This window comes from Rhinoraja longicauda, chromosome 28, assembly GCF_053455715.1.
Source record: "Rhinoraja longicauda isolate Sanriku21f chromosome 28, sRhiLon1.1, whole genome shotgun sequence".
In the NCBI taxonomy this organism is placed as follows: domain Eukaryota; kingdom Metazoa; phylum Chordata; class Chondrichthyes; order Rajiformes; family Arhynchobatidae; genus Rhinoraja; species Rhinoraja longicauda.
In genome coordinates this window covers 28,479,994-28,506,090 of record NC_135980.1, presented here as the reverse complement: position 1 = coordinate 28,506,090, position 26,097 = coordinate 28,479,994, and the positions used below count along the sequence as shown (strand labels likewise).

General features: G+C 42.5%; 1 protein-coding gene across 1 annotated transcript; it reads right to left on the bottom strand.

Moving 5' to 3' along the window:
* Nucleotides 1–1,899: 1,899 nt before the first annotated feature.
* LOC144607290 (ceramide synthase 2-like) lies at nucleotides 1,900–25,153 on the bottom strand. The gene is made up of 10 exons (XM_078424022.1): nucleotides 24,981–25,153; nucleotides 22,388–22,505; nucleotides 20,501–20,619; nucleotides 15,204–15,261; nucleotides 12,793–12,843; nucleotides 11,076–11,168; nucleotides 9,311–9,439; nucleotides 6,449–6,555; nucleotides 3,149–3,305; nucleotides 1,900–2,070 (listed from the first exon to the last, which is right to left on the bottom strand). The coding sequence occupies exons 1-10, from the start codon at nucleotides 25,151–25,153 to the stop codon at nucleotides 1,900–1,902; spliced, it is 1,176 nt and encodes a 391-aa protein (XP_078280148.1).
* Between the last annotated feature and the right edge of the window lie 944 nt (nucleotides 25,154–26,097).

The window sequence follows — 26,097 nt, the reverse complement described above, 5'->3', positions numbered from 1 at the left end:
CTTCAATCAGAACATAATGCACTGGAAATAATCAGCATGTGTATTACAGACTCCCAATCCAGTCAATTAAGGCAATAGCTATTGTACGTACTCAGCTGGTAATTTCTACACTGAAATTCCAATGAATGTCAGCCACAATGCAAAAATAATTAAAAAAACGTTATTTATTCAGAACTTACATTATTTCAAAACAAAAATCTTAATTAAACATTAAATTACACGGAGCAGAGTCAGGCATTCAGTGTGTGATCGGTTTGGACACTTGATCAAGGATGTACATGTACACTTGGATGGTGCAACTAAGACTATCATCTGTACAACAAAGTCACTCAGTCTTAGTGTGTCTAAAAGGTGCATTAGCAACTTAAACACAAAGCGAGAAAGTTAACAGGATGGATGACTGCAGCTGTTTTTGTGTTGTCCCGTACCCTACAATGTTTACAGTTACAAAAGCAAACTGAACGCTCCTGCAAAAAAAAACAGTTTTATACCCTTCAGAATTCAGACTGTACTCAAGAATGATAAAATTGGTCATAAAGCTAACATGCCTTGAATGCTTTACAGTGCAAATCCTTTAGGCCAATTGACTTCTGGGCATAACTCGTGCACACACACACACACACAAGTATCTGGTCAAAATTTGAAGTATTTTTCCATCTAAAACTCCGATTAGACAAATCTTTATCATAGGAGGTAAACCCAAGCAACCCGGTGTTAATCTCATTTATCTGGAAGTCTTGAGTGATTGGGTTTTTTCAGCAACAGGAACAATTATTGTCGCTGTCCCTATTCAATTCTGATCACTTCAGTCTTAAACAGTTAAAAAAAATGCACTGAAAATCTATATTCCAACAATAACCATTTGTCAAGTTAAACCTTGTTAAAAATGTAAGCTTTACTCCAAATGATGTCCTACCCGGGGTGAACTGGAAAGGGGGGGTGCTCCCTGGTGGTAAATAAGTGTAATAGAATGCATGCAAACCATTTCCAGCCATGAAAGAATGGGGTAGATAGAGGTGGATCTACAAAGAAATATAGATGAAGTACATCCCTTTTTCATTCAAATGTTGCAATAAAAAGCTCACTGCAACAAGAACACAAATTGCAGTACTTGGACCATCTTGTACATAAGCTGCTTCATAGCAACTTGTTGAAACACAGTAAATGAATCAAATCCAAAATTGGACTGAAATCCATTTTGATATTGTGCCCACAATACTCCCAGAATTTGCAATTCATTGTGGGCTAAACAACCACACAAAAGCACACAATACTGCCTCCAAATAAAAGCATAAAATGTAATATTAATATTACAAAGATTAAGCACGAACTCCGAAATCACAGTTTGCATTGGGATCTGGATTGCTGTCTTACTCTTCCACAATACTCCTTGCATCAGTTGCTGGACTTATGGGTCATGTCACTTTGGGCATCGAGGTATCAATTCAGAACAACAATGGGCACCAACTTGTATTCACCAACTCCGAGGGAACTGATGGCAAAACATGTGAGCAGAGAAAACTAGACAGTTCCTTAGGTAGTTCCAAATGCATTTTGTTTAACATCAGGCTACATTTCAATATCAAAGATGATTACCCAAATCCAGTCCAGAATTCTTCAATAACTTGAAAGCGATGTGTAAATCAATAATAATATGCATTAAACAATCCACCCATATCCACATCAAAACACTAGAAATTGAAGATGTGAGATTTGACCGAGAACACCAAAAACCATAGTCCTTTGGTGTTTAATTATTGTTTCTATAGTTGAGAGAAAGTGTAGTTTTCTTAATGGGAGAGTGTCAGAACAGGTGGTCGATGGTATCATTGGTGAAAGAACGGATTTTCTTTTCGTAATATGTAGCACTAAATCCATCCTTGGATGTATATCCCCCAGCTACCTAGCTTTGGGCAACCTGTTCCTTTCATTCGATTTGCTTTTCATCCCATTTGTTATTTTATTTAGGATACCATTGTGATTGGGAGATGACATAGATTTTGATTCCATCCTTCCGTCCTCTTCAGTCCCATCACTTTCATCAACATCACTCCGTTCATCCTTCTCAACCTTCAGCAAACCAAGAGAGAGGATTAATATTTCCAGCATCGCAATTCCAGTCACTTAGGCTATTTAGGCTCCCAAGTTATCTTCTCTGCCCTCTGAGCATCTACATCATTGAAACCTGGAAGCTTTCTAGTCTTAGGCCTGGAGAAAAATGGAACTGCAAAATGTAGAATAGAAAACGACCCTCACTTAACTCTTGTTGAGCACCTATCTAATGGCCATCTCTACCATTTCCTTGCTGGGAAATCCAACATGGAAAATATACTAAACCAACTGGCTCATGGAGCTCACATCAGCAAGATCTCCAGTTTCTCAGAGAGTACAAGTTCCTTTTCGAGAAAGAAGTCGATATTTCTTTTTTTTAAAAATCTCCATATTTGTCTCTATTCAATGAAAAGGTTATCAGGAATCCCAAATGAACAATATTCCAGGTTTCTAGTCATTAGTTCATTTAATTTTATCATGCGACAAAAAGGGCATCATTTAGATACAAGATTAGGAGGATCAGAATTTGAGAAGTGGACATCAATTCATGAACAAATAGTGGCGAATGCAAGTCGTTCATTGATAGCCATTTGTCAATCTCGCTCAGGGTTATGTTGAAAATAGCACACCAAGAGCATAATCTGAAATTGAGATGATTTACGAAGTGATGAAGGTGTCTCTAATAGAGAGAAGATAGCCAAATAGTCACCATACAACAACAAAAAATCCAAAATCATTTCAGTTTCTTAAATTTAGAATGAGTCAGCATTTGAGGCATTGGGTTCACAACAGATTCTGGCTCCAATTGTCACCATGATAATTCTCATCTAGGCTTTGCATCAATCAACTATAATATAGCAAAGATCCCATGACATTCAACAAGGAGTGGCAGTTTATTCGATTCTCTCAGAGCATACATTTTCAAAAAAACTATTGAATTCCTTTGCCAAACATGGCTTGGGTTAATGCTGAACTGAGGCTACTGGGGAGAGTTCAAGAATCTATTAGGAAACAGGTCACAAAGTACCCACTCTGACTACGTAAATGTCATATCTACCTCATGAATATGTCTACCTCATGAAGTGCAAGTTCATACCTTCCCAGCAAACACAAATTTTACTGCCATTCTGACGATGAGATAGGCCCAAAATATGTGCAGGATTTGCAGAACCATCAAGAGAAGGTTGAAAAAGTAATAACCAAAGAATGGCCGGAAAACAAACACGGAGTAGTAGCATGCGGTCAATATGCCCCTGCAAATGAAAAATAAAATTAATGGTGACAAACAAAAGAATATTTTCCCCAATCATCATCAAAATATCACAGTTTGCCCATTCATAAATCTAGTATTGAAAATCGTCCATTGGTATATAGCTTGTCTTATCTCAATACCTGTAGGCTTCCAGATGGCAGACCAAGGGAATGGTGAGGCAAGGGAAGGTTATTTCAAAGAGCATGTATATTGAACCTGCAGCACAATCAAGTGGGTAGATCCAGGACAGATTTGGTTGGTGTTCCAATTCTTCTAAAATGTTACTTCCAAAGCCTGGTATTGGAAAGACTTCAGGTTAAGGACAAAATTAACCAAAAGTAATACGATCACAAGACATTGGAGCAGGATTAGACCATTGGCCCATTGAGTCTGCATAGCCATTTGATCGATTTTCCCATATTTCCATTCTCAGCCAGGATCCCATTGACTTACAAATTCGAAAGAGAAAATTGAGTTGGATTGGACGCACCCTCAGAAAACCTGCCACAAACATCACCCAGCAGGCCCTGAAATGGAACCCCCAAGGAAAAAGGAAAAGAGGTCGCCCGAGGAACAGCTGGAGAAGAGGTGTCCAGGCAGAAATGTCTGGGAGTGGGCTCAACTGGGGAGATCTTGAAAGGATCGGCAACAACCGAGTGAGGTGGAGGACGTTTGTCAATGGCCTACGCTCCCTAGAGGAGCCAAGGGCTTAAGAAGAAGATTCTCCTGCTTTCTCCCTGTAACCTTTGATAACCTTACCAATCAAAAGCTTTAAACACACACAATGACTTGGCCTCCATAGCCGTGTGTGGCAATGAATGCCACAGATTCACCACTCTATGTCAAAATAAATTCCTCCTCATCTCCATTCTAAGGGTACATCTTTTATTCCGAGGTTGTGCCTTCTGATCCTAGACTCTCCCACTAATAGAAACATCCTCTCCACATCCACCATCTTGGCATTTATCTTTATTCCTATCTCATAATAGCAATACATTATTAATTATAAACAGATTGCTGCTCTGAGTCATTTAGGTTTATTGACCATTTGCTCATCTAACACCGTTATAGTTGGTGCATATGCAAGGTGCAAGGCATGAGGAGGGAAAATTCCCAGAGATCCAATGTTCTTAATTTGCAGGGCACAACAGAAAAATATAAACAATAAAGTTCACACCTTGCTTCAACCAATGCAAGGCAGTCACCGAGCTTATCCAGTCTGTAAATATCCATAACATGGGTGTGTAGGAAGAAACTGCAGATGCTGGTTTACACCGAAGATATACACAAAGTGCTGGAGTAACTCAGCGGGACAGGCAGCATCTATGGATAGACGGAATTGGTGACGTTTTGGGTAGAGACCTTTCTTCAGTCTGAAGGGTTTCACCCACTCCTTCTGTCCAGAGATGCTGCCTGTCCCGCTGAGTTACTCCAGCATTTTTTGTCTATCTGCCCGTAACATGGTCCTCTCCATTAAACTAGTGTCAGCTGCTGTTGTACCAGAAAGACCCATAAGGTGGTATGGCAGAGTTGAGAGTCCAGGTTACTCAGCAGCACCACCTGTGGCAGCATCCGTTTCAGCAGTTCCAACAAATTGAGTATGAGACAGCAGTGAACAGGATTCATTTCTGATTGTTTAGCTTCTGTGATTGAGCGCTCTGTGCAGCTCGGCCACGGGGACTTCCATCCCCTTGCGGGTCGGTCGCCTCGGTAGGGGTCGAGCTGTCTGTCCGTGGGCATGGGGGTAGAGAGGGGAAGTTTTGTTGCCTTCCATCACAGTGAGGGGGTGTTGTCTTGTGTTCTTTTTTTTTGTGTTCTGTGACTGCTGGAAAATGTAATTTCGTTCGGTATCTCGGTATCGAATGACAATAAAAGAATACAATACAACAACAATATTGTAGTGCAGACATTATATTTAAGATGTTTAATTAATCAGTCGTTTGTCCCACAGACAGTCATCTTTTCCAATAGTTGACCGAGAAAAGTAGATTTCCACCAGAAAGGCAAATTTGATTTTCCACGTGGTTGCCAGTTATGATCATCATCCAGTCTTGCGTTTCTCGAGTCATTTATCCCTAGTCCGAAGTTAACGTGGAGGTTTATATTATTGTATCGTGGGGACGTGCTCATTCTGTGTCCAACAGCACCTCCCAAGGTCAGCCTTCCATTCATTCTGATGGAAGTAGACAACAGTAGCAGGTAGACACAAAATGCTGGAGTAACTCAGCGGGTCAGGCAGCATCTCGGGAGAGAAGGAATGGGTGACGTTTCGGGTCGAGACCCTTCTTCAGAAACGTCACCCATTCCTTCTCTCCCGAGATGCTGCCTGACCCGCTGAGTTACTCCAGCATTTTGTGTCTACCTTCTATTTTAACCAGCATCTGCAGTTTTTTTCCTAGACAACAGTAGCAGTACAAGTCAACCCCGACCACAACCATAGAGTGGTGTTGGAGTGGTGCCAGGTTTTGTGGGGATATAAGTAAACCTTCCCCCATTAATTTTCTTTTGCATCTTCAAAAACCTTTCGGATACAACTTCAAACTGAACGACTAAGCACCAACGGAAAACATATGGAAATGTGTTTAGTTTCCATAATCAGAGAAATAAATCCCAATGCAGGGGATCCAAAACCTCTCACTGTGGGAATGGCAAAGGGGTTTAGGATTTGTGGTGTGCATGATAGGCTGGTGTGAGTGGCAGTTTAATCAGGCTTAGTTAGTCTGGCAACAGATTCAGAAATTCAAAAGGTCTTTGATTATATACTTAGGGCCAGTGTACCAAAGTACAGAAAGAGGCCCCTTGGCCCAAGTCAGTTATGCTGACCAAGAAAGATGTCTATTCGAGCTAGCACCATATACTTGCGTTTGGTCCAAATCTCTTTAAACATGCCGATCCATGCACTTTTCTTGCAATTGCACCCACCTCGACAACTTAAATGCAAAGTAATTACATGTCTGAACTGTGGAGAAAGTGATGGAAGTACAACCATGAGCAGCTATGGTTCAGTCGTGGCACAGGCACCATGGCCAAAAGCCTCCGATTCCACCTAACCATCCAGTGATCATAAACTCCAAACCCTAATGGACAGTCTCCAATTAGCCCAGTCTGGAAACGCACTTTTAAACAAAAACTAGCAATACTCACAGTATTGGAAAGATGACAAGTCGTGTTATCAAAAATACCAACGCAAAGACCACAAACATCACGTCACAGGTCCGTCTCCATCCAGCGTAGTTGAACATTTTTGCACACTGCCAATTTAATAGTGAGGTGATTAATGAAGTAAAACCCATTGTGGAAAAAGCACCCAAACGTGGTTCATTTCAGAAACCTCGCCGAATACTGGACTGTTAAATATAGACCCAATTAAAACTTGAAGATCAAAGCTATAGATCCCAGTTCCCAGTCACCAGACCAAGCTGACCTTTCAATCCCATAATCAAATTCATTACCAAGACTATCCCATTTTCACCTCCATCACTGCTGGTTTCATTTTAAAAAACATCTTAGTTTATGTGTTGAAGCCCTTTTGTATCACCTTTAGATTCAACTATCCCAATGCATTCCAAGGCATAAATGGAGATCATTCAAAACTTTGCTGTCCATGTCTCAAGCTGTACCCCCCCCCATTCACTTTTTGAACTATATATGTCCCAGATATAGTTACAGCAACTTTGAATCCTCATTTTGTTCAAATTCCTCCCTCCTCAACCTCCGAACAGAGGCTCCTGCACGGTTCCAACTCCGGCCTGCTGCAGAACCTTGTGATTCATTGATGTGGCCACGTTCATTGATGTGGCCACGTGTTCAGTTGCCTGGTGCTCAAGCTCTAGATGTTCCTCACTCCTCTCAAGCTACCATGGTGTACACTCCCTCAAACCAAGCCATCAGATTCTAATCTGCCTCATTCTCAAACTTTGCCTGATGCTGAGAAGTTTTAACAAAGTCATGTCATTTAATGTTGTTTCAAGTCCCATCATGTTGTTGCTTTGTGATTTCGTGATGTGACATACATTTGATTAGATCTCGAGACGAAATTCATAACATTAATGACTTAGACGAAGGGATTAAAAGTACCATTAGCAAATTTGCAGATGATACTAAGTTGGGGGGTAGTGTGAATTGTGAGGAAGATGCAATAAGGCTGCAGGGTGACCTGGACAGGTTGTGTGAGTGGGCGGATACATGGCAGATGCAGTTTAATGTAGATAAGTGTGAGGTTATTCACTTTGGAAGTAAGAATAGAAAGGCAGATTATTATCTGAATGGTGTCAAGTTAGGAGGAGGGGGAGTTCAACGAGATCTGGGTGTCCTAGTGCATCAGTCAATGAAAGGAAGCATGCAGGTTCAGCAGGCAGTGAAGAAAGCCAATGGAATGTTGGCCTTCGTAACAAGAGGAGTTGAGTATAGGAGCAAAGAGGTCCTTCTACAGTTGTACCGGGCCCTGGTGAGACCGCACCTGGAGTACTGTGTGCAGTTTTGGTCTCCAAATTTGAGGAAGGATATTCTTGCTATGGAGGGCGTGCAGCGTAGGTTCACTAGATTAATTCCCGGAATGGCGGGACTGTCGTATGTTGAAAGGCTGGAGCGATTGGGCTTGTATACACTGGAATTTAGAAGGATGAGGGGGGATCTTATTGAAACATATAAGATAATTAGGGGATTGGACACATTAGAGGCAGATAACATGTTCCCAATGTTGGGGGAGTCCAGAACAAGGGGCCACAGTTTGAGAATAAGGGGTAGGCCATTTAGAACGGAGATGAGGAAGAACTTTTTCAGTCAGAGGGTGGTGAAGGTGTGGAATTCTCTGCCTCAGAAGGCAGTGGAGGCCAGTTCGTTGGATGCTTTCAAGAGAGAGCTGGATAGAGCTCTTAAGGATAGCGGAGTGAGGGGGTATGGGGAGAAGGCAGGAACGGGGTACTGATTGATAGTGATCAGCCATGATCGCATTGAATGGCGGTGCTGGCTCGAAGGGCTGAATGGCCTACTCCTGCACCTATTGTCTATTGTCTATTGTCTATAACGGACTTCATATCATACGCACGGACGGCTTTTGAAACTTCTCAAGCATGCCATAAATTATAGTGGGGTAGGTTTATCAGTGGCTTCTCGAATGTTAGAGAATGGTCTTGCTACACGATGGAGGATATGGGGGGCAGTGCAAAGTGAAGTGGGGAAGGTGAGGAGCAAGGAGTAGCGCTGCTTGCAGAAAGAGCCAATGGTATCTCCAAATATCTGTTAGAATGGGTTATCAAAGCTGTTAATTCCCCAAGGGTTATCAAGCTCTCTGGTAATATAGTCAAATGTAGTTTTGAATAAAGATAGACGGGATATTACAACGCCAAATTCCCCCCCTCAAAATACTAAAATCTCCATACCCCATTGTCACTTTCTCCCCTCACAACTACAACTCATTAATCTACAGATCAACCTCTCACGTTTAAGAATTTATGTATGAACCATTCCATCAGAAGCTCATCACTTCTGCTCTTCCTCCTTCCACCCACAACTTTTTAACCACTGCAGTCGGCTAACCCAGTTCCAACCTGTGATCACAGCTACCACCTTTACAATCAGCGATGTTTGTTAGGACACTTATTTATTCACAAAATGCTGGAGTAACTCAGCAGGTCAGGCGGCATCTCGGGAGAGAAGGAATGGGTGACGTTTCGGGACCCGAAACGTCACCCATTCCTTCTCTCCCGAGATGCTGCCTGACCTGCTGAGTTACTCCAGCATTTTGTGAATAAATACCTTCGATTTGTACCAGCATCTGCAGTTATTTTCTTATACTATTTGTTAGGACACTGGACAGTACTCCATTGCCATGTATGATACCCTTGTGCCCATCAGTCATTGTGCCCATCCCTGCAATTACCTGACCATAATCAATCTTAATATCCAGATCAAGTGAACATCCAAGTTTCAGACTGATCCAATGTCGGTAAATGGACAACCTTTGTGCTGTCGGACTATCTCTGCAGCTCGGCATTAACAACTCACCTCCATTATATAATCCGATGCATCATGGATCAACATCACGATGCTTCCTCCCCGGATGTAATTTGCACAGTAGGAAAAGCTAATAAGAAAGATGGTGGCAATGTGGTGAAGGATCTGCTCCTTAAAGTCCTGTAACAGGGGGCAAAAAAAACAAAAACAACTGCAACTTAATGCCATTTAGATGGAATTTTAATCAGGTTGAAAGAAGCCATAATCTCCATTGATTGGCTCAGATTCCATTTTTATACGATTCAAAAAAGAAAATGCTGCACTACTTTGTACAGTTAACATCTCTAGACGGGATGTTTCTTTAACAGGAAATTATTACAACTTGACAAATTGTGAGACTTTATTTACAATGAAATCCTTGTGGAATGGTTTAAATGTGGATGGAAACCAAAAGGAGAGAATTCCTGTACTGTTGACTGCAGAAGTGTTAACAATATTGAACCTGCATTTGTGGAGCATCTCGTCATGGATATTTCAGCATAAAAAGTTACACTGGAATGTATGAGGAGATGCTGATGCCACAAAGAGTAGATCAAAGCTGAATTTGAGAGTCATTGCATTGTATTGCTACTCCATTTCTCTTAGAATCAGAAACAGTTCGCTTCATCCTGCCACTCTTTCTAAAATCCAAACTTTGTGGATTTTAATCTGTCCTATCTCATCTACATTTTCCAACCTTGTTTGGGCTTGGACTGCCATGCCAAGTTGCTACATGCACTGACCAAAGTTCCACTGAACATAATTAAATCTTGTTATTCACGAAGCCCATTGTGAAACAATCAAATGTTGAGGTTCCACAAATATTTCAGGTATCATGTCGTTTCTGAACTGCTTATCCAACTCGTATTTAGTTTAGTTTAGTTCAGTTTAGTTTAGAGATACAGCGCGGAAACAGGCCCTTCGGCCCACCGATCAGCAATCCCTGCAAATTAACACTATCCGACACACTGGGAACAATTTAGATTTATACCTAGCCAATTAACCTACAAACCTGTACGTCTTTGGAGTGTGGGAGGAAACCGACGATCTCAGAGAAAACCCACGTGGTCAAGGGGGGAACGTACAAACTCCGTACAGACAGCACTTGCAGTCGGGAACGAACATTGGTCTCTGACGCTGTAAGTGCTGGATGGCACCATGCCGCCATTGCAGAGTGTCCCAAAGAATAAGGTTTCAACTCTAGTCCCGTGTCACTAAAATACTACAATATTAATGCCAGTGAGGGTTTGTTGGGATTTTAAAATACAGTCAGAAGTTGACGATTACAACATTAAATGCCCAATATCATTTATATTCGTTTAAGATCGGAAGTGAGATTAACACACTCTTATTTCTTAATTGTATGATGCTGAAACATTCACGTGAACATCACACCCTTCTCTTGCGATTCCATGGTTCACAAGAGGTCTTGATTTATGGAAACACATCAGGTCAAAGCGAGGTTAAATATTCACTTCCAAAATGTGAAAGATTGGCATTATGTTTGCAAACCATAGTATCCTTCACCACAGAACCAATAGAGAGTTGATTGAGTCTACCAAAAAAACCACCCAAGAAGGATCAGATAATGACACATATGTTTGTGGATTCAGAGCCAATCTTTCAGTGTCAGAAATTATATCAGATCGGCAACCAACTTCATTAATCCTCTACTCACACAAATACTTCATATTTACATCTCAGAACTTAACCACTGGCCAGCAAGAACTTATCGGACTTTAAGACTGAATATCTGATGGATTAACTGGGCACGTACCTTCCTCTTTACATCCAACGAGACTCTTAAGAGCAGAGACCAGTAGAAAGCCAGTTCTATAATATAGTACCAATACTGGGAGGGCAGCAACACCTGAAACAAAACTGTTATTGTCGAGAGAGTGCAAAATGGGACTAAACTTTGAAACTGCAGACTAATAGCCATAGATAGCAGCCGCCATGATATTTTACATAGCACGTTAAAACACAATACTTGGCAAGCACTACAAACTTTCACAGGGAGAATGGAATGAACCCATTCTACAACAGGACAGGAAAAAGAGGTAACGATTCCCTGGGACTGAAAAAGCTGTTTCTACATAGTGATGTACTGCATTTTATCAACACAAGCTTTTGACCACAGATTGAAACAAGTTGAAAGATCCATTCTAACTCATCATCCAATGCATGTTGTTTGGGGAAGTGGGGTGGGGGGAGAGCAAAGAAACACCGCTTCTAAAACTATTCCAAAGTTCTCCATCCATCATGGCTTTTTACATGAATGACTTTAGTTGAGATTTCACAAACCAGTTTTCAGTTTGGGTTTAGTTTATTGTCACGTGTACTGAGGTACAGTGAAAAGCTTTTGTTGCATGCTAACCTGTCAGCAGAAAGACAATATACATGATTACAATTTAACCATCCACAGTGTACAGATAAAGGGAATAACGTTTAGTGCAAGATAAAGCTATAGTTTTGAGCTCACTTTCTCTGGCTATCCCATTAATAGACAATAGACAATAGGTGCAGGAGTAGGCCATTCGGCCCTTCGAGCCAGCACCGCCATTCAATGTGATCATGGCTGATCATTCTCTATCAGTACCCCGTTCCTGCCTTCTCCCCATACCCCCTGACTCCGCTATCTTTAAGAGCTCTATCTAGCTCTCTCTTGAATGCATTCAGAGAATTGGCCTCCACTGCCTTCTGAGGCAGAGAATTCCACAGATTCACAACTCTCTGACTGAAAAAGTTTTTCCTCATCTCCGTTCTAAATGGTCTACCCCTTATTCTTAAACTGTGGCCCCTTGTTCTGGACTCCCCCAACATTGGGAACATGTTTCCTGCCTCTAACGTGTCCAACCCCTTAATAATCTTATATGTTTCGATAAGATCCCCTCTCATCCTTCTAAACTCCAGCGTATACAAGCCTAGCCGCTCCAGTCTTTCAACATACGACAGTCCCGCCATTCCGGGAATTAACCATGTTCTAAAATATCTTTCAATTGCCATGCCAAAGCAAAAATCTCAGAGGTCTAGTTCAGTAATGGTAATTAATACAATCCTTTTTAGAAATCAGCAAAGAACCCCAGTTCCTTCATCATTTTTTTGTTGATGCTCTTTAGGTTTTGTGGTAGAGCATGGGCCCTCTGGCTCCAGTGTGAAGTTCAGCCAGAGGGGAAGGGACAAAGATGGTCAGCAGTGAAATCCAAATTTGGCGACTTCCAGCGTGGTGTAGATTTGGATCGAGAGGAGGTCCATGGGAAGGAGCGAATGCCACCTGAACACAAGTCGTGGTCTGATCAACCACCCGGGCTGCCCGGGCGAGGGTGTCTGATGTTGAAAGACCCGAAACACCCAATTACCCCACTCACTGATGTGTTCAGGAGCATCAAGAGATGTATTTGATCAATTAACATCATTGCATCAATGGCCATTTCTAGATTTCTAATTTCTAATTTCTAGAAATAATTAATTACTTTAAAACTGCGAGTACATACTTGCCGAGGATATCCTTCCCACCACATCTCTTGATTCCAGAACCATGGTTTCTGAAAAAAAAAGTAGCAATGACTGGCAACTAGGTTGAATAGGTGGATGAAACAAGTATTGATAAGTGGACATTATAAATTCATTAGAATTATTCCTTGTATTATGGGTATAAACTGGTAAATTAATTGGTAAATTAAAACTGGTAAAGGGGTGGCATGGTGGCGTAGTGGTAGACCTACTGCCTTACAGCGCCAGAGACCCGGGTTTGATCCTGACTACGGGTGCTGTCTGTATGGAGTCTGAACATTCTCCCCGTGACCTGCATGGGTTTTCTCCGAGATCTTCGGTTTGCTCCCACACTCCAAAGACGTACTGGTTCGTAAGTTAATTGGCTTGGTATAAATGCAAAAAATTGTCCCTAGTGTGTGTCGGATAGGATTAATGTGCGGTGAATCGCTGGTCAGTGCGGACTCAGCGGGCCGAAGGGCCTGTGTCTCCGCTGTATCTCGAAATTAAACTAAACTAATTGGCTAAACCACATTTCTTTCTTGTAACTAACGCAGACTTGCTGCTTTTAACCAACTTTTCTTCATTTAGCCACGAGCATCTTTACTATGACGTAGCATGCTCTCCACGATGCTCCTAGCAATTGGATGAATCCTGGAACCTTCAATGTTTTATAATGCTGTTACTTGCAGATTAGCATTATAAAGATTTGCCCAGAATGCTAGAGAAACACTATCCACACAAGTTCAGGCCTTTTCCCTCCATTTGTGGTCATTTCCTTCAGGTTGCACAATTCTGCCACGTTTTTGAGTAGTTTCTGCCAAACAGCAGTTGGGGAGGATGATGCAAAATAGATCTCAGTTAAAACCAGTTCTGATGGGAACTCCAGCTGGGAGATCTACAACCGAAGCTACCCTTTAACCATGCAATAAGGTATGAGAAACCACTAAGTATTTCCACTTGAGCTACTTTTTCTCCCTTTTTGGGGAAATAAAACAAATGCACTAGCTATTTAATTAGGCAAAATCTTCTAAAGTTTACATAGCTGGACATTTTCCACACAGTAGCATTATAATAGACCAAGTCTAGCATTTTGTACGATACCCCAGTGTGGTGGGATGTCATAGCTAGCTCGGTGCAGGAGTGGGGAAGGCTGCATTTTACCAGGCCCTATAAAGCAGAGAGATTTGGCCTTCATCAATAATCTGCAGAACTGGCAACCTCAGCTAGAGTTGTAGTAGGGAGATTGTAACTGGCACCAGTTCCCAGATGCAGTAACTGGTCTAAAGAATGGTCTTTGACCCGAAACGCCAACCATTCATTCTATCCTGAGATGCTGCCTGTCCCACTGAGTTTCTCCAACATTTTGTGTCCATCATTTTTCGTAAACCAGCATCTGCAGTTCCTTCCTAAACAAAAACAGGGCTTGGTTACGGCTGTCCTCCAACAATTCATTGCTGGGGCAGATGAGATACCACTCCTATCCTAGGGTGCTATGATATCACACTCTCCGGTGATGCTGTCTGTCCCGCTGAGTTACTCCAGCTTTTTGTATCTATCTTACACACGTAGGACTCAGGCTCTCAGTGTCTAGTGACAGAGGCCTTTTGACTGCCGTCCTTCCCCAGAGAGTCTATGCATCAGCCACATCGACCTTCGTCCCTCAGCATTTACCCCTGCGGCCGACAGCATACACTTACAGGCATCTTATCACACTGGAGGTTTCAGGCAGATCCATGTGCAACTTCCACTGAGTTGTTGCTCTTCCTAACCTACCTGGCTAACTTCACATACATCCCTGAAACAAAGTGGGAGGCAGGTATTGAAAGCAGAGGTTCCACAAGCCAGATAGTGCAATCATACCCAACAAACAATTAGCCTCAGAATGCAGAACACTGCGAGTGTCAGTACCGTTTGGAAAGGAATGTATATTGGCAATAAAATCTGACTAAACCCATTATTTAAATTAAACTAAATCTTTGACCATGAAAGATTGCTATATTTGCTGCCAAATATACAACACCTGTTATCTCGGAACCAGAGATATTTGAACTTGAATACAAGACAGTTTGAAAACAGCAAAACAAACTAATTGAAATGCTTTATGAAGTCTTCAAGAACTATGGTTTGCCATTTTCTCTGCCAATATCCAGCTGTTTGATTCTTTTTTTAAACTAAGTGTGGCCATATTCAACAAGCTACATTTTCCAATGTAGAAAGAAAAACACTAGCATTGAATGATGTATCTATAGCAATTCCACAAGTGAAGAAAGTGAGGGGGTTTGGGGGGGGGGGGGGGGGGGGAGTGGCAGTTTCTCAAACTGGGTTTGCATGCCAGATACTTAAAAAACTGTGGGCACTTTCCAACAGGTCCACAGCTAATGATACAGCCAAGACAAATAGTTATACTTACATCAAGCAGCACACAAAACCCGAAGACAAAAGCAAAAACGTAAAATGCAAATCTCCAACTGTAACAGAAAAGAGAGATGTCGGTGATGCCATCTTGGTCACAAGGTGCTAAAGTCAGTCAAAGTAATTTAACAATTCATAAAAGGTACATTTATCTTTCAAATTAAAGCATACAGGTTATTTTTGATAGCCTCGTGAAAGGAAATTTAAAAAGTGTCCTTCAGGCAGGATGTCAAATGAAAAAAATTATGAGTGATTTTGATTATTGACCATATTTTGTGTCAAAGCAGCAAGTGAATTTAATAAGTATTGGATCGTAATCATGGCAAAATTATGGTGGGGAATTGTGAGGCTCATAATTGGCAAAGCTTTTCATAATTACATTCATTTTGTTTTACAAAGTGGTCGGAATGTTTTGGTAATTGCTATTGAAGAGACCAGTTTGAGTAGAAAGTGGTGACGTGCTGAGAATATGACTGAGCTTTGCAGATAGAAACATAGAAAATTGGTGCAGGAGGAGGCCATTTGGCCCTTCGAGCCAGCACCACCATTCATTGTGATCATGGGTGATCATCCACAATCAGTAACCCGTGCCTGCCTTTTCCCATATCCCTTGTTTCCGCTAGCCCCTATAGCTTTATCTAACTCTCTTTTAAATTCGTCCATTTAATTGGCCTCCACTGTCTTCTGTGGCAGAGAATTCCACAGATTCACAACTCTAGGTGACAAAGCTTTTTCTCATCTCAGTTTTAAATGGCCTCTCCTTTATTCTTAGACGGTGGCCCCTGGTTCTGGACATCAGGAATAGATTTCACATGGCACCAGCAAAAAGCTGGAGCAACAAAAAAATAATAGACCGAATGGCCTTCCGGTTATTAATTTATAGGTCACACACTCCTCTCACTTTCCAACCCCCCCCCCCCCCCCCCCCATTATTTTCAAAACACACACAGTAGAGGGAGTCCACTAATATTCAGGCTTTGCATTTTTTTTTAAACAGAACACTAAAACACAGAGAGACGATTTGTTGTACTGATGGCATATCAAATCTCAAGCAGATTAGATTGGTGTCAGAGCCATCAGTGCAAAGTCTAAAGCCGATATGAATAGATTGAACAAAGTAATTGACCTTCCAAGTAATTGGCTTCTGGCAGTGCGGATTTAGGGAGCAATTCTCATGTCCTTGACCAGCACAAATAAACAATCCTATCGAAGCTCACATTCAGAGGCTGCCACAGTAATTAAATGAGAGTTAAAACTTCTACCCTCAGGGGAATGTCACCCTGGGCACCAGCTCTTTACTTGGGTAAAGGTTACAGGCACAGCTGGTGTCCTCTGGATTCACAATCTTTGGAGCCATTGTTTACAGAGGGCAAGCTCACATGGAAATAAATGGTTAGACCGTGGTGAGACAGGTGAGTTTTACCCTACTGATGATGTGTTGTTGCAATAGTAATCCAGCTCAGTACAAGAGGAACCGTAGGTTCGGACATTTGGTGTATGTGCTTGGCTGAGGAGTCAATGGTGCCGAGCTGACTGAACGCCTCCAAGTCAGGGATGTCTTACCAGTCTGCGATAGCCACATTTTACAGCCTGGGCAATCTGACTGCAATACATTAATCCCATGCATTAGTTTGGGCGGCACAGTGGCATAGCAGTAGAACTGCTGCCTTATCGTGCCAGAGACCCAGGTTCGGTCATGACTGCGGTGCTGTCTTGTACATTTTCCCTGTGACTGCGGGAGCTTTCTCCGGGTGCTCCAGTTTCCTCCCACATCCCAAAGACATGCAGGTTTGTTGCTTTATTAGCTTCTGTAAATTGTCCCCTAGTGTGTGGGTTAGAACCAGTGTGCAGGGTGATTGCCGGTCGGTGCAGACCTGGTAGGCCGAGGGGCCTGTTTCCATGCTCAAACTAAAACATTAGGAGCAGTTCATTGGTATAATGTTACTATCTTCAAAAAGATCAGCTAATTTAAGATGTAAGAAGAAAAAAAGATGCAAGATGCTGGTTAAAAATCGAAGGTAGACACAAAATGCTGGAGTAACTCAGCGGGTCAGGCAGCATCTCGGGAGAGAAGGAATGGGTGACGTTTCGGGTTGACACCCTCCTTCTGACTGAGTCAGGGGAAATGGAGACAAGGAAGGGTAAGATGTGAAAACGAGACATCAAAGGCTGTATCTCTAAAACTAAAAGAAAAACTGCCCTCTAGTTGTTGGAGGATGATTTGGTTATTAGTGTTAAGATTGGTATAAAGGGGTAGACACAAAATGCTGGAGTAACTCAGCGGGTCAGGCAGCATCTCGGGAGAGAAGGAATGGGCGACGTTTCTGGTCGAGACCCAATGGTCTTGACCGGAAACGTCGCCGATTCCTTCTCTCCCGAGATGCAGCCTGACCCGCTGAGTTACTCCAGCATTTTGTGTCTACCAGCTAATTTAAGATAGTGTTTCAAATGCCATCCTTTCTCAATTACACAGTTGTGCAACCCAGTCATAACAACTTCCCATAACCAAATATTCAAAGGAAATCCCTCCACCTCAGCGGTCGGGACTGAAGTTTACTCAGATCTCAAGTTCGATCTTCGTGTTTAACAAGTTTACGCTCATTTACAAAATTGGGACTGATATAGAAGGATCTTTGCCAAAGAAAAAGGCCAAAAATCTGATGCTTTGAACAAGGGAGCACAGCCCAATCTGTGATTGTCGCCCCCCTCCTCACAACTTTCAGACCCCCACACCTTACCCATCCCTACGACCTGCCCCCAAACTCACCCGACAGCTTCTCGGACCGTGCCTCCTTCAGAAAGAACCTCACTAAATATCATTTCTGTGGCAGAAAACACAAGATCTGCACCTGCACACCTTCCGAGAAGCGGCAAAGGATCTAACAATCATTTATCAGCTCAATAATCATCTGCGCAGGGAACCACATTTCCCTCCCTTAGGGGGAGCAAGAAATCCATAGTGAATGAATGACGTTACAGAAAACTGGCATGAAGATCAAATGTTGTGTAGTTCAAAACATCTTTTCAGACATTCAGACTGCTCATAAATCTTGTTACCTGGCTCTAAACGAACAGATTCAGATTTTTAAATGACTATTTCCTTGGGCATTGTGGTGTTGGCAAACATTATATTTGCCTTCTGCAGCTTACATGCAATGAGATTGTTCTTTAATATCCTGCAGATCGTTTTATGACTGGTGCCAAGTCCAGGAACCACGTCCAGAAATTAAATAGTGAACCTCTGGATCAGGGCATAACAGATTTCCCACCAAATAATTGTGTTTTGTTGGACACTGTTGTTTTAAGTCAGCAAGCAGATGGGTAATAACGCTTAGGCCTCAGAAGGCAGTGGAGGCCAATTCTCCGAATGCATTCAAGAGAGAACTAGATAGAGCTCTTAAGGATAGCGGAGTCAGGGGGTATGGGGAGAAGGCAGGAACGAGGTACTGATTGAGAATGATCAGCCATGATCACATTGAATGGCGGTGCTGGCTCGAAGGGCCGAATGGCCTCCTCCTGCACCTATTGTCTACTGAATTAGCATTGGCCAGATGCAGCAAGAGTAAGCAAGTTAAAATCAGAACTTTACACCACTCAACATCATTCCTTCAGTTACCCTCTGAGCATTTAGAATACAAATGAATCACTTTGAAGTACAAATGATTGCAACAGCAGCAAAACCATTGGCCGACTTGCTTAGAGGTCGGCCATCTTATGTTTTATTTGCATGCGTTGCTTGAGAGAAGGTTGTTAATCAGCCCCATAAACTTCCTGCTTCTCTTTCGAAGGGCACATCTTTAAACTCCAACCAAACCAGAGAGCACTGATATATCCCTTAAGATTCATTGCCTACAGTCAAGTCAAGTCAAGTATATTTGTCACATACACATACACGATGTGCAGTGAAATGAAAGTGGCAATGCCTGCAGATTGTGCAAAAAAAGAATTACAGTTACAGCATATAAATTAAAGTTAATACAGAAAAGATAAAATTTAGTCCCTGGAGTTATAATAGTTAACAGTCCTGATGGCCTGTGGGAAGAAACTCCATCTCATCCTCTCCGTTTTCACAGCGTGACAGTGGAGGCGTTTGCCTGACTGTAGCAGCTGGAACAGTCCGTTGCTGGGGTGGCAGGGGTCCCTCATAATCTTGCTTGCTCTCGATCTACACCTCCTGATGTATAGGTCCTGCAGGGGGGCGTCATGCAGGGGTGCTGTCATACAGCACAGACACAGGCTCCTCAGCCTGTTGAGTCTCATTGTCTCTGACTCATTTTCGCCTGGTCCACAGCTAACAATGGCCCGTTTCCTTTATCATCGTTACTTTTTTACATATCTTTCAGTCATTTGCTCTATGTCTCTCTACATCACAGTCTAAATCACTCGTTTCCCTTTCTCCCAACTCTCAGTCTGAAGAAGGGTCTCGACCTGAAACGTCACGTATTCCTTTTCTCCAGAGATGCTATCTGACCCGCTGAGTTACTCCAGTTTTTGTGTCCATCCTTAGCCCAACCTGTCCATGCCAACCAAGGCACCCAGTGCAAGGATTTCAGCCGCAAAGCCACCAAGGCAAACAATAAAGGAGCAATTCAATGTTTGGAAATAGATGGCAGGAAGGAACTAGTGGTTATTCCACCTCCCTCCCTCCAAACTTAGAGGGCAGAAATTTCAGTGAAAACTACTATTAACATCGAACAATTGATTTAGCATAAAGAATGGATAGAGTCATAGAGTGATACAGTGTGGAAACAGGCCCTTCGGCCCAACTCGCCCACACCGGCAAACTATGTCCCAGCTACCCTAGTCCCACTTGCCTGCACTTGGTCCATTACCCTCCAAACCTGTCCTATCCATGCACCTTTTTCATAAACGATGGGATAGTCCCAGCCTCCACTACCTCCTCTGGCAGCTTGTTCCATACACCCATCACCGTCTGTGTGAAAAAGTCACCCCTCGGATTCCTATTAAATCTTTTCCACTTCACCTTGAACCTATGTCCTCTTTAGAAGGGCACATCTTTACGGTGCGATCCTGTACTTTCCTGCCTGAATACAGATGACCTCGCACCAGACGCCACCTTTTGGTTTTCAAGACTTATTTCATCACGTGTAAAAACATAGCCAGGCAGAGGAAAAGCCAAGGAGAGAACGTCAGAATTTGAAACTGTCCTCAACGAACCATCTTATCAATTTTTGGAAACTAGCAGGTGGACACCAAAGGCAGCCTAGACCTCCTTTGATATTGGACTCATGCTATTGCCATTCTTGATATTGTTGCTTCAGTAACCTCTCGTACCTGGCGTCACAGAATCTCTGCGTGATGCTGGGTCGGTCCTGATTCCTTCGGTTCCGAAACCACACCTTCACCTCTTGAACTGAAATGCCACACTGTTTGGCAAGAGCAAGAAGATCATGCTGCAACACAAAGGAGCAGAAACCATGAACCCCTCCCCCCACAGACATACTTTTGCAATGTAACTAATACTAACAAATAGTCCAGCAATAAACTTGCTCCAAACAGGAGTTTAGACAGAGGATTAAAGTCTCTGCTCTCTCCCTCTCTCCCTCTCTTACAAATAATTACATTCTTAAAAAGATGACAGAACATACCAAGTTCTCATTTTTTCATCTTTCAAACAAGATTGAATTAGAAAGCTGTATGGGTGTAGGGGATGAAGTATGGGTTCTTTTAAATCGAATGAGTTTACCAAGGTCAATGAAACGCATTAAGCATGCTGGAGGCCATTGTCAAACTGATAGAAGAGACTTTGAGAGTTGTTAATTGTCCCCTAACCTTCTCAGTCCTGGGACACTGCAACTTGTCTGTCAAATCCACTGACCAATTGACCATATAGGAATGTAGAAACAAGTAACTGCAGATGCTGGTTTACAAGAAAAGACACAAAGTGCTGGAGTAACTCAGCGGGCCAGACAACATCTCTGGAGAACCTGGATAGGCTGGACCCCTTGGGAAAGTCACGATCCAAAACGTCACCCATTGAGTTTCTCTAGAGATGCTGCCTGACCCATTGAGTTACTCCAGCACTTTACGTCCATTTGACTGTGTAGGAAGTCTTGTTGATTGCTCAGAGCAAATCTAGCCCGGGTTCCGATCAACAAGTTGGATAAATATTTGTTCTGTCCTCACATTTTTAATAGCCTTCGGCAAGTGGGAGACTGCTGTGATTAAACTAATTATTCTTTTGTAAAATCTGCTTTTGTGGCCATGGAACTCCAACACAAGAGGAACTTAAACGGCAGCCCCGAGCCCAGAGAGAAGTGCTGCAGTACGCCATCTGGCTGTTCTTCAATATTCACTCGTGAAAAGTCAAAGTCATTCAGTTACTGCGAGGCAGAGAGCCAGTCATGAACACCACCCCTCGATCTCACGTGGAATTCAGTTCCAAAGGAGTCAGGTTACCAGTCAAGAATATAGTTTAATAATTTATAAAACAGACCTAGGTTTTGAAAATATCACCATCGGAAATTGGGGCTGGTGTTTAATAGTACAAACCACTGATGGGCTGCACCGGACTGCAGCTTGTAGTGCTTGGTAAGTGGATTTGACAAATCGAGTTGGAATGGCCCAAGGTGGAAAACATTGTAGGTTTGAAAATGGTTGTCTTTGCTATCTCCCCTCTTATGCAGCCACGATCTTTTCAAAAATAGATAAAATCCACAAATGTTAGCTAGTGGAATTAATCAACATTCTGTAGGTCTGGCGAATCCGTCTTATTTTATGGAAGCAAGGAAGAATGACTTTGGATTAGGATTGCCAATAATCTACCTTTAGAACGAGGAAGAGATTATGCATACAGATTTAACCAGTCGGATCCCCGATCCCATGGGCCAGAACTTCCAATAGATCTACTGGGAAAATTGTTTGGATCACTGTCAATTCTCCCTGTTCCACTTGTCTAAAAGTCTCACTGGTCACCAGAACTCAATAAGTGGCATTACTGGCCCTTGAGTCAGCACCGTGATTCAGGCATTATTGACAGGGTTAGCACACCTGATTCTACAGTCTGAGGTACATTCACTAATCAGGATTCAAATCTCAGATCACTAGAGCTGCCAGTTTGCTGATAACTGCTCTCTTTTAAGATGAACCATTTTGGCAGAGTTTCCAAACCTCTGTTGCATTGAAGGTCCCATCCCAAGGAATGAGATTAAACTAGCCCACCTCTTTGAGACAAGTACTCTTTGTTGAATAAACCTGTTCCAGGGCAGGCTTAGGGAGTACTTTTCTTCTTTTTTTCTCCTTTACGCCCATGTACTTGCTCAGAGGTATAGCAATCCACCTAGATTAGGAGAATAGACAAGACTCATCACCATAGTAACTGCAATGAACAGTTTTTCAGATATACTTTGCATTTAGCTATGACTCAGAGTTTAAAATTTAACTATCTTTACTGCAAGGCACATGCTACCCAGAGTATTCTCTTCAGTTAAGTTCTGACTGTACTACAAGCTTCAATGTAAATAGTCAGCACAACGATAGTTGGGACTTGAGAATCTTAAACAATACAATACACCCTCAATCTTCTTCACTGAGTAAGTATGTTCATTAAAGGGTTAGTGTTGCAAAAAAGGCCAGATCAATGTGCATTGTAGAATGGAGATCAGGCATCAAAACTTTGAGTGCTGCTCTCGATGTGTAGCTTCTTCGCTGTACCACTGCTATTTAGACGAGCATGGATAGCTTGTTTAACTGTAGTTCCTTTCCCATTAATACTGGATTGCTTATCAACATTTCCCAAGATGGCGCCGACGATGACTGCCACTGTGTACTGCTTCAATTCAATATGCCAAATCAGACGATTGCCAGAAAGGTGCCACTGGCAGCATCAAAGATGCATCATAGAAACATGGAAAATAGGTGCAGGAGTAGGCCATTCGAGCCAGCACCACCATTCAATATGATCATGGCTGATCATCCAAAATCATTACCCCGTTCCTGCTCTCTCCCCATATCCCTTGATTCCGTTAGCCCCAAGAGCTATATCTAACTATCTCTCTTGAAAACATCCAGTGAATTGGCCTCCACTGCCTTCTGTGGCAGAGAATTCCACAGATTTACAACCCTCTGGGTGGAAATGTTTTTCCTCATCTCAGTCTTAAATGGCCTCCCCCTTTATTCTTATACAGTGACTCCTGGTTCCGGACTCCCCCAATCGGGAACATTTTTCCTGCATCTAGCCTGTCCACTCTCTTGAGAATTTTATATGTTTTTAATAAGATCCCATTATCGTGGTTTTATTACACGGAAACTAGTCTTTCAGCTGGTGTTCTATGTCCACTTCAACCATCAATCGCCTATTTATATTAATCTTATTTTATTCTCCCCAACTCCCCTCTGGAGTAGCAATTTACAGTGGTTTCAGACAGGCTGTTGTGCGATGTAGTGAGTTGAGGACATTTTAGTTTATTTTTGTGGTACAGCGCAGAAACAGGCCCTTCGGCCCACTGGGTCCACGTCGACCAGCGATCCCCGCACACATTAACACTATCCTACACCGACTAGGGACAATTTTACATTTGTACCAAGCCAATTAACCTACAAACCTGTAGGTCTTCGGAGTGTGGGAGGAAACTGAAGATCTCGGAGAAAACCCACGCAGGACACGAGGAGAACGCACAAACTCCGTACAGACAGCACCCGTAGTCGGAATCGAACCCGGGTCTCCGGCGCTGCATTCGCTGTAAGGCAGCAACTCTACCGCTGCGCCACTGTGACCGCCCTAGAGGGGGCAGTTCAAGTGATCTAAGACCATTGCTGCATACCTGCCTGCAACTCTTGTAGCGGATTAGCTCCACACCAAGATAATAAATAAACTAAAGCTAAATAAACTGTTTTTCAGGTCAGCACAGTGACGCAGTGCTGCCTTACAGCGCCAGAGACATGGGTTCAATCCTTACTACAGGTGCTGTCTGCATAGCGTTTGTTCGTTCACCCAGTAACCGCGCGGGCTTTCTCTGGGTGCTCCGGCTTCCTCTCACACTCCAAAGACGTGCAGGTTAATTGGTTAATTAGCTTCTGTTAAAATTGTCGCTAGCGTGTAGGTTAGTGCTAGTGTACGGGGTGATCGCTGGTCACCATGGACTCAGTGGGCCGAATGGTCTTTTTCTATGCTGCATCTCTAAAGTCTCAAGGAGCATTTCATATCCTCAGGATAATGATAAAGAACAAGATCCAACTTCATTTGTTTTTTACAATCTGTCCATCTCCATTTTGTCAAAACTAGTAAATTGCCACCCAGCACATTCATATTGATTTCAAACCAGTCACGTTCTCAATAATGTTCAACCCTGCTATGGGGAAATGATTTTAGATCAGACAGCAATGCCTTTACACCCCAGCCCACTTCACTGCCCATCAATGCTAATATGATACAGCTTGAATAACCCACACTCTTGATCCCAGCATGATAAAGACAGGTTCAAATTAATCGCATGCTCTTCATTTGTTGTCCTGCAGTTCAAAGACGAGAAACGTCCAATACCTACGATTAAAAATGAACCTTGCAAGGCAAAAGCTGTTGGGCTAAAGTATTATTCTATAAAATGTCAATATTTATATCCGCTTTATTAAAGATGTTGACCTCTATATTAGGCTACACAACTCAATTTTCTCATGAACGCATTTAAAAAAAAAATACAAATAAACATTTTCAAAGTGAGGGATTAGTTTTACCTCATCTGTATTATTGAAATTCTAACCATACAAAAACAAACAAGAGCGAGAACAGAACTTCGGTGAGCTGGCTCCAATCTACCTTTCATAGAGGAATCGGAGAAGGATAAACACAACTGCATATGGTAAGGCGATGGCAAGGTCACGGGGTTGAGGATACTGGACATGTTCAGAACTTTCCATATCACTCCATTTGATGCCCGGAGGGAGCCAGTATTCCTGGTGACACAGCCACTTGTCCAAGACAGAAGCCATCCTAGAGATAAGAAAAGTCCAGCAAACTCAGTTAGTACTGACTCATTTTATAATTGGAGATAGACAGAAAATGCTAGAGTAACTCAGTGGGTCAGGCAGCATCTCTGGAGAGTAGGAATGAGGGATGTTTCGGGTCAAGACCCTTCTTCAGACGACCGAGAAACGTCACCCATTCCTTCTCTTCAGAATGTGGCCTGTCCTGCCGAGATACTCCAACATTTTGTGTCTATCTCCGGTAAACTAGCATCTGCAGTTCCTTCCAAAACAATTTTATAACTGGTTCTTGTAAAGCAAAAAAATACAATGCTAGTTATAGTCAGTAGGTCAAGTAGCACTTAAGAAAGAGTTATTGTTGTAGTTTGATTATCTTTCAGGAGAACTGCTATTCTCTTCTACTCTAATTTTTTTTGCCTTGAAATTAGAATATAATCACAGAAGGGAACTCGTTCAATCTCAAGGCAATCAGAGAATAGTTCCAAACATCGAGGATCAGTATAGTTTCTGGGTGAGAATATTCAGTATTAGTTTTTTAAGACTTTCATTAAGACAACAAAATGGATTTTAATCCCATTGTTCCACACCAATGTATCAGTACAATAGACAATAGACAATAGGTGCAGGAGGAGGCCATTCGGCCCTTCGAGCCAGCACCGCCATTCAATGTGATCATGGCTGATCATTCTCAATCAGTACCCCGTTCCTGCCTTCTCCCCATACCCCCTGACTCCGCTATCCTTAAGAGCTCTATCCAGCTCTCTCTTGAATGCATTTGGATAGATTGCATTACACAATAACATTTTACACACCACCATTTTCTTTTTACTAGGTCAGCTTCCAGCTGAGTCATTGAATTTAAAGTCTTAGACATTACAGATGAGCCACTGTTAGGTGACAAATGCAGCTGACAGTTAACCTATGCAAGTTATGGTCACCAGCTAAAAGAC